This window comes from Strix uralensis, chromosome 2, assembly GCF_047716275.1.
Source record: "Strix uralensis isolate ZFMK-TIS-50842 chromosome 2, bStrUra1, whole genome shotgun sequence".
Taxonomy (NCBI): Eukaryota; Metazoa; Chordata; class Aves; order Strigiformes; family Strigidae; genus Strix; species Strix uralensis.
Genome location: NC_133973.1, coordinates 53,244,654 through 53,258,080, shown reverse-complemented (window position 1 = coordinate 53,258,080; position 13,427 = coordinate 53,244,654). Strand labels below are relative to the sequence as shown.

Below are 13,427 nucleotides of genomic sequence, written 5' to 3'. Positions count from 1 at the left end.
ATGTTAATTAGTTGAATCTATGTAGAATACCCCATCTCCTTTTCATTTAGGCTTGTCTTGATTCCTATTTTCCTATATGCACAGCAGAGGGAGATTTATTTCTTTCTTTGAATCCCCTCCTTGCGCAGGTTCTCTTACCCTTCAATTTACACACCTGTCAAGGGAAAATGCAGGATGACTCTCCTCTTTTAGAGATCCCAAGGAGATGGTGGATATGCAGAAGGAAATTTTACAGCAAATTATTTCCCTGGACATTTTAGATGCAATTTGTTTTGTTTTGTAGCAATACAGCTGGCTTAGTACCTTGCTGTCTTCAGCACTCTGCACTCCCAGGTGCACTAGAATGTTATATAAAATACGTGCAGACAGACTGAAAAAAACACCCCAAGATATTTTTTCATTTTTTAAGTGAACCAGTTTTTCTAAAATTCTGAGTTAAACCAAGATATTACATTTTTACCAATAACTTAATGCTTTACATAAATATTACATATACCTTTCCTTCCACAGTGATATAATATACCTGTAGAAACTATAAGACCTCTGAATCCAAAAGAAGAAAATTGCCTATTTTTAGTCACTTTAATACTCTTTGCCACAAGACAGCTGAAGATACAGATTACACAGCAAGAGAAGTTCAGTTAAGAAATCAGAGAAAAACAGTTAAGTTTGCTCAACTGTGAAACAAAAAGGAGAAATTAGCAAACAAAGGTGTACCAAAAAAGGGATGATCAGTTAACCCTAGAAAAATATGAGATAAATGAAAACACTCCTCCTGAAGCCAGAGGAATAGCAAAAGGTGTACAGGATGCAGAGGAAAAAAAAAAAAAAAAAAATTACAAAGAAAAGGTCAGCCCAAATGACGGACAAATCTTTCTCATGTGGGATCTACAAAACTGGCACTCAGTAGGATGTAAGCAAGAAGGAACAGCACCTTTTAAAAGAAAACCAGAAAATGGACTTTTGGTTGAAAAGGAGATCCATTGATCTTCTTTCACAATTAGCCTGCCAAATAGTTGGTAGAAGTCCACAACCCTCAGAAAAATACAAGAAACTGGAGATCAGGTGATTTCCACTGAAATTCTCTTATTCCTAAAGGAAGGTGAAATTCCAGTAATAGTGAAGAGCTCTGCAGGTGGACTAAAAAACCATGAGGAAGTTTGACCACTTGGAAGTAGTCCCAGGAACATGTCTCTTCCAGAAGGACAAGCTCCATTTGTGTAGTAGCAAAATCACCCTCCTGGCTTCAGAACAAGACAACTAAAGATTTTTAGTTACATGATGAAGTAATTTGAGAAAAACTCATGTAATCTCTTAATCTGCTTTTAGTGTACAAGAACATTAGGAAAATTACTGCAGTGGATTTAAAAAAATCATCAGTGGGAAGATGGATGAACAGCATGGGAAGTATTTATACTGGTGAAGGGGGTAGTCAGGTAAGCTGTAGCAGGATCTGGTGTGATCACTCGGAACTGTCTGGTATTTCTGAAACTAAAGAAAGGTGAACAACATAGGCATGAGAACAGCTATAACACAACAGAAGAGCAACGACAATGCAGAATCAGGAATCTCATCTTTCTTCACTCGCTGTTTTGGGCAGCATCGTTGTGAGTTGAATGAGATGGATTATGCAACTCCATTGATAGACTGGAGTGAACAAGTCAGTCCCCCGTAGAAAACCTGCCTTACTGAGAACTTCTACAGGATGCCTAAACTACTCCATGAATCACTCTAGCTTTCAGCTAGAGTAATTGTCAAATTAAAATATCCAGAAAATATATTAATCCTTCAATAAAATTGTTATGAGGTGGTGAATGAATAGAAGCAGTTTAGCTAGATCCTCCAAAGAACTCGAAAGCTAACGTTTATATACCCTTACTTTACAAACATGCAAGGAATAAGCACAAAAGAAAGGCAGTCCTGTTTAGAAGACAACTCATTTTCACTACGGTTCACCTTAACTTTAGCCAACAGTGAGAAATGTTAGATGTGACCTGAAGAATTTGGCAAGGAAATAAAGATTAGTGGGATTCTATTCTCAAAGAAATAGAAAGAGGTATTGGTCTATTCTTACACTAGACACTTTTTGAATTACAGCTATGTATTTCTAATGTATATAGTTGAGAGTGTGAGTATCAAATATATTCAAAGACAACTGGGGGAAAAAAGGAAACAGAAATCCTTTAACTTGAAGGGAAGAGATCAGAACAAAGACGTACGGAGAGCCTAGCTATTTCTCTTCTCTCCGTTTGGTCTAATAAATGATACTACTTCCCATACAAGCCTTGCCTCATTTGCATCCTTAGGTCACCACACTTACAACACTCCTGCTTTTAAAAAGGGATGTATACAGTGACTCACTGGTTGCTCTCAAACAAGCAGATGTGGGATTCATCTCACCTATCTGCCACCCATTGCGCCACGTAAGGTCTGGTTGTCTAAACCCCTGCTGCTGCCTGGGCAGGAAGACAGCAAATTCCAGCAGGTAATTAATTTTCCCCTGTCTGCCTCTAAGGCCTGTGCTAGCAGGGGATGACTCCTTCCTTCTTTAGGTGCATGCCATCAGTTCCCCCTGCTTAAACAACCAGCTTAAAGAACTAGCGTGTACTAGACAACCAGCTTATGCATGGTTAAAGTTCAATGAATCCCGCACAAATATCATCTTGAGAGTTATGCCAGTGTTGAAGCAAGTCAGAATCCAAAATCAATCCAATCTGTTAAGTTTACAAGAAAAAAGCATAATTTCAGTACAATGGTAAATTCAAATGTATAACCACATCTTGCATTCAATTTTGTTCCCTTCACAAAAAATATCCATTTATCTGGCTATGCTAATGCTCAAGTAATTAGGAAAAAAACTGTGAAACTCAACACACTACTGAGTGTCATAAAAGATGTACAGTAAATATGATGACAGTAGTTAATGAAATTAAAAATATTTAAATATTTTTTAATTTTAAAAAAGTTTGTAAAACCATTTTCTTTTGAGATTGTTTGTTCTTATTTCTATTTACATAAAGACTGTATTTTACTGGAGCATCAAAAAGATGCACTTTTACAATTATTTGTTTATGAGCCTAAGCATACTTAAAAAAAGGACTAGCAAAGAGAAAGAAATATCAAAAGGGGAAAAAGTAAGTTTATTTTTAAAAGATGCAGAAAAACTTGACCACAAAAATAAGTACGTTACAGTCTATTTACCTTCTTACAAATCCATCCACATCCACTAAAACACAATCTGAAAGACAAATCTTACAATCATACTTTACTTGATACTAGTTCTAGTTTAACATAAAATTTTCAGTTATCACCACTTGGTCTATACCTTAATTCACAGTGTCTGCATATAATGTATTGGAAACACAACTTCTTGTGCCTGTGGGATGGAATTTCGTTGCGGATCAATGGTCTCTTCTATGTAGAAGGTTTTTGGGTGTTCCCTCCTCCTCCACACAGGAGGCTCTGCCCAATGCAAGACATAGTATCACTCTCTCTTTGGTAACATTTCTCTAGTATTTCACAATGATCAAATGTTACCTACAAGCACAACGGAAACATTTTAGATTTTTTAAATAGTTATTTTATTCATTTCTAAATACACTCATTATCTCTGTTTGGGGTTTTTTATTGTTGTTATTATTTTCTTTAAACTTTTTTATTTTACCCACTGATGCTTTTTAAAACTGTAAATGATTCAGTGACATCATCCCTTATTCCACTGTACAAAGCCGGTAAATGAATCAGTCCCACAAAGAATTATGTGTAATACAAGTTGCAGTACTTGAGAAACAGCATGTTTGTAGTTAAACCAGTTATAGATTGAATTTTTGTGGCAGCTTGTGCAGAATGTTTAACAATCACCTTTCTCATAAGAAGACCAACCACCAGTGATGAGAAGCAGCAATATGGAGTATATTCCGGTATTTTCTAATTGTATGTTCCCACATATTAATGAAAAATATCCATTCTTTATGAAAAGATAAATAAACTTTTAGATAAACTGTAAATTTGTCTTGTAAGCAAGACTATAACAAGGTTTTATTATGTTATTCATAAGTACACAATGTTCTACGAGAGAGTATTTTGAATAGGTTCTCACAATGCTGTTGAAAACTGTTATAGTCTTGCAGGAAACCAAAAAGAAATAAACCAGAATCAACAAAATATTATTTTATATATATATATATATATATATATATAAAAAACATTCCCCTGGAATAATAATCAGTTATTTTTAAAAAGTTGTTATAAACTTGAATGTTTGGGAACAAAAAAAAAAAAAGTAACTTTGAAAAGTAAAATATTACCTTAAATCCACCCATTTATCCATAATCTGTGTGGCACCACTTCAGCTGATCTCCACTTTTCATGTAGAGTTCGAAAAGTTCAAATTGTAATACAATGCATATTGTATGTTACATATCAAAGGCTAAAAATTCTAGTAAAAGAACACTGTCTTTGTCTATGGTGTTTATTTCATATGACCTTTCTGATTCATGAAAATAGGTTCAATTAAATTATAAAATGTCAGATGTTAAGGTAACTATGTCTACAGAAACAAGATATTGACAGAAGTTGTGTTTTAAATACTTCCCTTCAAGGGTTTGGAAACAGTATTTTCATATTGCAAAGTTTTAATATTAATAAAGTATCCATCACTACATAATACTCAGAGTCATAAAATCATAGAACTTTTAGTCTTTAGTGATGGTTGAAAAAGAAATTAACACAGTGCATTAGGCAGGGGGAGTTTCAGAGGTGGTTGACATAAATGAGATAAATGCCCCCTCTCACACATTGGTATGTTGTGTTGCCTATTCCCCCAGGTATACTTTTTTTCCTTTCCATGAAAAGCATACCTATTGGTTATTTCCATTTAAGGGATACCTTCCCAAGATTTCACTTGCAGAACCTGCCTGACAGTGTCTCTGATTTAGCACACTGAACACTGTCCCTCCCAGAGATGGGCTGAAATGCCATTTTGATCATAAGTAAGGGGAAAGAAAAAGAAAAAAGAAGAAAAACAAAAAAAAGGGGGGGGGGAAGAGGGAGAGAGAGCAAGCAAGCACGATGGTGCTTGCTAAGCCCTTCACAGATTTTTCTCTCTCTCACACACTGCACACACACACACACGTGTTACTTCACACTTTGGCATAGTCTGCTGGAGGAGTTTTCAGGCCTGAGCTGTTTCTGAAGGCTGTATTATCTCTAAATGATATAATTTCTTCACCTATGTACTTTAAAAAAATGCCATAAGCTTTACATCACTTTCACACATGTAAGTGAACAGGACAAATTTAGCACCTCTGAAAATATCAAAAATTCATTATGGAGTTTTGATTTAGCAACAGGACGATCCAATCTGACTAGGGAAGAACCTCAAAATAATAACACTATGCAGGCAAAACACTGTCACTGGGACACAACTGCTAGAAATAAGTCTCTGAAATTTCCATGGTAATAGACTTCATTACTAATTTCAAGTGTCATTTTCATCTTAGGAGAGAAAAGATGTGTTTTGCTGGGTTTTTCATTAAATATTTTTAAATAAGTCTCAAAAATCACAGTAAATATCAGGAATTAGCAGGGACTACTGTAAGCTAATAATTTTTGTGTCTTTCTTTCTCAAATACCACTAAAGTTTACAGTAACTTTCTGTAATATTCAAGTTGTTGAGAAAAATCTTGTATTTTTGTCTCAAAGGCTCTTGACACATATAAAAACCCATCGTCTCCTCCCAGCTTTAAGTGCAAAAGAGATGTCCGTAAATTTGCATGAATCCAAAATTAAATTAAAACATAATCCTAAATTGAGGTAGACATTTAACCAAGTTTCTTTCCAAGAACTTCAGAAAGAAACTGAAGAATTTTAAGAGTAATGTCTCTCAGCAAGCATTAAAACCTTTAGCAACTGATGTGTTGTTTCCTCTCCATTTGAGCGTTTTAGGAGCTTGGAAGTTCTTCTTTAACTCTCCCTTTTTTCCCAAAAAAATACTGTTTAGTCCATGCACCTTTAGGTCCTGTGGCATCTATTGCAACATCAATAATGGAATCTGGAGTCATCCACCTCAGAAACACCAAGAAAAGGAAGTTCAGAACAGCAAAAAGAGCAAAAATATACCCAGTCACTGGGCCACAGTGAGACATTAGTCTGTTAAGTCGCTCATCCATTGGTAAAACCACTTCATCTGCAACCCTGTCATACACCTAAATGGAGAAAAGACAGAAAGTAAGATCTTAAAACGATGTTGCTTCTACCTCAAAAATCAGGCAGTACTTTGTTGTCAGTGTGCAAAATAAATTGCCTATTCCTAACTACTGGATGAGACAAATATTACCCCAGAAAAGATTTGCAGATTTTAGGTGCTGATTTATGAGTACTGTTCTACAAAATTTGTTAATTTATTTAAGGAGAAAAAGGAAAAGAAATATTCTATTTTTTTGTCAGACCTCAAGATTATTTCATTAAATAGGAAGGCTCTTTAATGAAAGAATCTTCATGTCTCTCATGTAATATTATATAGAGAGGGTTGGTTTTTTTTAATTAATTGAATGGGTTCTAATCTCATATTCACACCAGTGATAGGAAAAGTCTGAACATGCAATTACTAGATTTTCAACACAAAGATGGATGAACTCACAGACGAGTTGGCAATCTTCCAAATCGCTGTATTTGAACAATCAAGCAAATCATAACAGGATACTGATCTTCATTTAAAGAAACACTAGTAATTCTTAGTAAAATTCTTAAAATTCAATAAATGTGAAAAGCAAATACATGCTACTAGTGACTTAATATACGTATTAACCACAACCACTAAAAAAAAAAATAAAAATATAGACCTGGGTTTCACAGAATAGAAACATAAATACCCACTACACATAACTCAAAAAAGGCTTAAAGGATATAGTTTTTCCCTTGAGAACATTACAGACTTCATCCTACATGTTACTTAACAATGGGTTAACAAACAACTGTCTTTTGTACAACGTAAGTTCTATGCATACTTCTTCCAATTATTTTAACATTTTCTTTCACAGAGTTGTGCTTTATTGGGTTTTTTTTTAAGAAAGGGCTACAAAGGAAACTGAAATCTAGACTAACTTCTATAAAAATTTTGCAGTTGAAATATTGCTTGCAGTTACAAAATCATAAAGTGAATTGTGCTGACAGTACTGGAAAACAATAAACTGGTTGTACATGATATTCAAGGAGACTTGTAAGAGATATATATCTGAGTACACTACAATGTAATTAAGAGGCATGGGATTCAGCTACTCTCTTGCCTAAAACATAGGGGCTGAAGTCATAAACGCCTGTGGAGATCTGTCGTTTCTAACATCATTGCAGTTAACGTTCTTCATTAACAGCAGAGTTTTTACGCTGAAGCGCAGCTCTAATTATGAAATATGATTTCAAAAGTGTGAGAATTTATTTTCATTACATCCATAGCCTATGTAAATTCAGCTATGTTCAGCCTACCAGCATTAAACTACCTCTCATAATTTTAAACCACTTGTTTGCACATGCCAGACAAAACATCATGAATTCCGTCTTTTCCTTTTCATACATCTTATACAGCATGTTTTCCATTAAGCCAGAAAAGTTACTTAATGTGAAGACTGGAAAAAATATGAGTAGAAATGTAACAAGATCTAGGCTGTTCTTCAGAATATTTATCAGCAGTTATGGCATAGAAAAAAAAGTGCAAACAGAAAAAACCCACCGATCTAGGGATGTATTTGCAGAAAAAAACCCCAACTTTCTGAACCTTTTTAAACCATGTATGTTTGACAGGAAACACACTGAAAAATCACACTGAGATTACATAGAGAATGTACATAGTAATGTTTCAAAGAAACACCTGTTTCAGAAATGTACTTTAAGAGAATTTAAAAGAAGTGGTTATACGTACTTTTTCAGTTCTCTCTGCTACATTCCTCCAGGTATAAAATGTCTTTACTTTATTATGAACAGTTTCTGGAGATTGTAGTGTTCCTGATCTGAGCTGGACAATAGCTTTTTCTAATCCATCACACAAAGATTTCACAGAGGGTTCACATAAAATAATGAGATTTTCTGGAAGCACCTCAGGAATCCCACCAACTCTTGTACTCACCACCTTTGAAAGAAACAAAAGAAATAGCACATATAGCTACATAACAATAAAACTGAGTGATGACACTGCTATTACACTTTGATGCAGCACTTAAGAAGAATAGGGGAAAAAAAATACAATGAGTGGTTGCCATAAAGACTGACATGCTTTGGAAATTTTACCTGTATGCAAACTAATGGTCAAAGCCCTAGAAAAGACCTAGCATAGCATAATACCTTTAAAAATGTTTAGAATGATTCTTTGGTAGCATGACAAAACAGAAGACTTCATCTAATAAGTGGTTTATAAGACATCTTTCCTGAAGTTGTTTCTCACATTACACAACTAAATCTATATAACCAGATTTTGGACATTCTCTCCATAGTCCCTCATGAAAACGGTTACCTCTACTTGGAGAGGAGAGTTTTACCACATCCACCTTCAGTTTATGCCTTCTACAAGAATTTCTTTAGAGGTTCAGTAATTTTAATCTAAATTATTATTTTTAAAAGGAAAGTCAGAAACTACTAAGACTCACATTGCACAATCATCTCTAAACTGCTAAACTTCCTCACCTCTAGAGAGGAAAACAGATGACAGGGGAACTACCACAACTAGGTAGTAACTACTGTCAAAGGATACTGGAGTAAAAAAAAAAGTCCCTCACATTTTCTAAACTTCTTGTATATTAGACACTCTTATCAATCTTTAAAAACGTTTCTTTATATTTTAATGTAAGAATGTAAGTTCTTTATGGCTGTAGATTTAACTTTTTTTGTCAATCTGAGTTGTAAACTAGGCAGAAACGGCTTTTACTGTTTTCTCTCTCTCCAACTCTTGTCTTGAATCCCTACATAGTAAAGCAAATACATCCTCAGTTACTATAAGAAAACAATTGCCAGTTCTTGGTGCAGGAATAATACAGTTCTGGTACAAAGGTTTAGTCTGGCAATTCAATAGGCCTGACTGACCAGTCACCCATGCTCATAAGCCATTTTTCTGCAGTGTCAAAGTAAACCTTCATGAACATCGACGACTCCGAAACTCTGTAAAGAAGTACATACAAAATAGCATTTTGGAGAGGCAGTTTGGTTAGTTCAGAGAACTGAGTTAGTTCATTTACATGATATTCCCAGTTCTGCACAAGTTTTTTCTGGGAGCTTAAGCAGTTTCAGTTAATCCTTCTGTCTCAGCATCCAGGTAATCTGTAAATGGGGATAATATTTGCTCACCTTTGTAAAGACAGAGCCTCAGATGAAATAAAATGTTACAAGCACATACCACTTAATCACGAACTTTGTTTAAAATGGATACATGCGTTGTAGATAGTTGAGTTCTTTTTAACTTTTTTTACCTGTAAACCACAGCTTGCTGCTTCCACGATTGCCATACAAAAGGCCTCAGTAAGGGAAGTGTTGAGAAAAATGTGCCCCTGGACTAGAACGTTCCTAACATCCTGGTGTTCCAAGGCTCCTAGGAGACGTACCCTGCATATAAGAGAGCAGGGGGAAGAGAGATAAACACTAGATTTGGACAGTAATAATGCTGTATAGCGTTACACATATTCTGAAAAATGTACCAATGATTCACAGTTATATAGCGAGACAAGGAACACAGACACCTTTGTTCCATTTTCTCTAAATTTTTGCAGAAACGAAGAAAAGAAATAGAAGACTCTGCTTCTTATTTTTACACTAAAAGAAACTTCTGAAAATAAAGTTGGGGAAGGAAGTTGCTCTGTTTTAATGGCAACTGCCTTCGAAACATTGCTACTGAGCTTTCTAGTTCTGTAAGAGAACATGGCTTCATGGAGTTAAGATTTGTCATCCTTTGTTTAGATGTATTATCTGAATTTTCAATGTGAGGTCTGATCAATCTCAGTCTGGAGTGGAGGGCAAAAGTATTTTGGATACAATAATCAGGATCTATTACTTTGAAGAGATACTGGGAAACCGGAAAAGGCTAAGTAAGAATGATACCAACAAACAATGTTATCAGAGGAATCACTGACTGAAGTACAGAACGGGCAACTGAAAACAGAGAAAAGGAAACAGAAAATTAAGAACCCTGTCTTTGCCAATACAACTCTTTGAACAACAAGAAAACCCTGAAGAAACACACAAATGCATATGCATCACAGAAACACTTCGGTAACACAGCAGCACCAGGGAACATATTTGCAGTACCACAAGAACACATACTAGATAAGCACTACCCTGAAGAGTTTCATACTGAAATAATAAAATAAATTACTAGCAGTCATCCTCACAAGCAGCAGGGACACAAACTAGCTAACAACTTATGCCATATGGTAATATGTGATCCACACACCACAGTTTCAGAGAGAAATATGATAAATTTATGTCTAAGTCAGCTTCTCTGACTCGAGTGAAGATTCATACAGGGTCTATTTCTATGAATTAACTTGCAGGATCACAGCCCAACTCTGTAAGTCTTCAGTTAAGTGTCTGGTCTATCTGCCTTGGCTTCAATAGTTCTCACCTCCAGCCTCAAGCTTTTGGTGTTTTTTGGGAGGAGGGGGCAGGCAGAAAGGGTGTTGCTGTTGTCTTTCCCACCCCTAAAGTACATTTAAGGGTCATAGACATGCATAGAACAAACCTGTCATGTAGCTGGTATCTTTCCCGGACTTCTTCCAGTACGATTCGTTTTGGTCCTTCTCCTCCAACTAAGAAGTGTAACTCTGGATATTTCTGACAGAGCTCAGGAATGATACCACTAAGCAAATCTATACCTAAGAGTAGAAAATTTAGGGCAAGCCATTACTGTATTTAATTTTAGAACTTATGATGTAGCTTACTGCTACAACTCTATTCAAGAGAAGGAAAAAAAGAAGTCTCTTGAAGACAGTTACACTGCTGAACACAAAATTCTGAAAAAAAGACAACTTGTGATCTATTAGGACACAAATATGAAAAAAAATCACTTAAATTGATGTTGCTTGATTAAATAAAAAACAGTTAAAACATTTCTAGCAGAATATATAGATTAGGGCCTAAATCATATCCATAATATAAGCCAAACCTTCCGTTTTACAAATTTCAATTTCCACTATCTTCAATATTACAAAAGAAATACACCTCTGAACCCAACGTGCGCCAGCTGAAACGGACATTTCTTCTTCTTGAATGCACAGACAAAAAAGCTCAGAACCATCACTTTACAATTCCTGTTTAAAACCCAGTCCATACCACAAATACAGCGTAAGCAGTACCTAACCAAGATCTTTATTACCATACCCTAAAATAAAAATTAACCAAAATAAACTTACATTTTATCCCCCATTACCTTTTCTGTAAACAAGTCTGCTGACAACAACAATTGTTATCGTACTGTCATCCCTCCTTGACGGGTCTGGAGTGAAGTCGGTGGGATCAACAGCGTTGGGGATGACAGAGACTATGCGAGGGTCCAAAGCTGCTCGCAGCACCGTGTTTTCCTTACTCGTGTAGGAGACGCAGACGATGTGGTTCGTATCACACAGGGACACCGTCAGAAGTTTGTTGGTGAGCACCGAGCTGACATCCGCAAACCCAAAGAGAGAATGGTCCGTGAACACCGTCCGCAGCCCCATGGTCTTGGCGTGGAAGAGGGCGTCGTGGGCCATGGCGGAGAAGGAGCTGTGAGCGTGGACGATGGTGACCCTCTCCCGAACAAATATGTACCTGAGCAGGGGCAGGCTGTGGAAGAGCGTCGTCGCCGTGGACTGGTTGTACATGACCTTCAGGGGCAAGTAGTAGACTTTCAGCCCGTTGGTGAGGTAGCGGACGCCCTTCCGGCAGCCGTAGGCGTGGGTGACCACCAGGACCTTGTGGCCCCGCTCGATGAGGCACTGCGACAGCTGGTACACGTGGCTCTCCACGCCCCCCATGTTGGGGTAGAAGAAGTCCGACACCATGCAGACGCTGTGCGCCCCCCCCGCCGGGCCCCCGGCCGCCATCCCGGGCCCGCTCCTGCCGGGGGAACCACAAGGCGCCGTCACTCGCCGGCGCCCGCCCGCCAGGACCCCCGGCCCCCTCACTGCCGCCGCCGGGCCCGGCCATCCCTCCCGCACAGGCCGCACCGCGGCCCCCGCCAGCGCCACCAACACGCACCGAGGGGCGGCCGCCGCCGCGGGCCCTTTAAGAGGGCGATCACCCCGGCAACCGGCGGCCGCCTCGAGGGAAGGGGGGGGGAGCGGGAGAAGGGGGGGGCCGGGGGGGGCGCATGCGTCCGGGCGCGCGCGCGCGCGCGCACGTACCTGCCGGCCGCCGGCGCTCCCTGGGCGCTTCCCGGCGCCCGCCCATTTCCGGGCACGGCCGCCCCGTCACCACGGCAACCTCTCGGCTATTCCATCTCCCTCCCCCCCGCAGTCAAACGCTCCCGCCTCCAGCCCTCCTTCACCAATCGTCGTCCGGCGCTGCGTCACGCGGGAAAAGAAGGAACCAATCGAAGCGGCGGGGAGAAGGGACGTGAGGGAAGCGGGGTGGGCCCGAGGCGCGGCGTCCGCGGGCTGAGGGGCGCGGCGGGCCTCGCCTCAGGCCTGCCGCCGGGACTCCAGCCGGGCACCGGACAGCGCAGTGTCCGCGCTCCTGTAACAGCGTTGCTCTTGCTGTAGCGGAAAGTCTGCCTCGACCGGTTGCTGTTAGAAGAAAAAGCTTGCACACAAAAAAGCGTAGTCCAAAGTAATGAAAAAAGTGAGCTGCACGCTGTGAAGTGATAGAATTGCCTTAAAACTCCAAAGGCTTTGCCCTGCCCCCGGTGAAGAAGCTGTTCTGGTGTATTTGGCTCCGTCACATTGGGACTCCCGAAATGTGCTCAAGTGTTTTGCTACGAGTACTGGAAGCTTGCTCTCTCTAAATAAAAAAAAAAAAAAAAAAAAAAAAGAACAGCAGCCAAACAATACATTATTTTTACAGATAGTCCAGGAATTCGAACTTAAAGAAATGCAACTGGGTTGTGTGAGTTGTGCACTAATAGACCGGGCTGGCATCCCTTGGCTGTGTATTTCTGATCTTTGCAAGGAGCTCTGCAGTTAGATGTTAGCAGCTCCAGCTTCGGCCTGACTGCTGCTGACTGCCAAGAAGGATGTTACCTCCTCAGACTGGGGTTGTTCATGTCTTTCCTATATATCCCCAAAATTATGTTTGGCAGCTGCTACTCCTTGCCAAGATTTCTGATAACGAATTTTGTCAGATTTGGTTCTGTCATCACTCCTATGCATATACCTGTGTCATGAGTGACAGTACAAGCTAACCTAGGCTGCAGTGCTGGCTGGATTCCTGGTTTGGTTGAAGCTTGGACAGGCATGTTTTGGAGGCGCTGATCCCAA

General features: G+C 39.0%; 1 protein-coding gene across 2 annotated transcripts; it reads right to left on the bottom strand.

Moving 5' to 3' along the window:
• Positions 1 to 3,119: 3,119 nt before the first annotated feature.
• Positions 3,120 to 12,389, bottom strand: PIGA (phosphatidylinositol glycan anchor biosynthesis class A). Of its 2 annotated transcripts, XM_074858739.1 has the most exons (6): positions 12,357 to 12,389; positions 11,405 to 11,837; positions 10,718 to 10,850; positions 9,453 to 9,585; positions 7,916 to 8,122; positions 3,120 to 6,206 (listed from the first exon to the last, which is right to left on the bottom strand). In XM_074858739.1, exons 2-6 carry the CDS (start codon positions 11,832 to 11,834, stop codon positions 5,943 to 5,945), a joined length of 1,167 nt encoding a protein of 388 aa, XP_074714840.1. In that variant the 5' UTR covers positions 11,835 to 11,837; positions 12,357 to 12,389; the 3' UTR covers positions 3,120 to 5,942. The 2 variants fall into 2 exon arrangements, with proteins under 2 accessions (XP_074714840.1, XP_074714839.1); XM_074858738.1 differs by lacking the exon at positions 12,357 to 12,389 and having other exon boundaries at positions 11,405 to 12,138.
• Between the last annotated feature and the right edge of the window lie 1,038 nt (positions 12,390 to 13,427).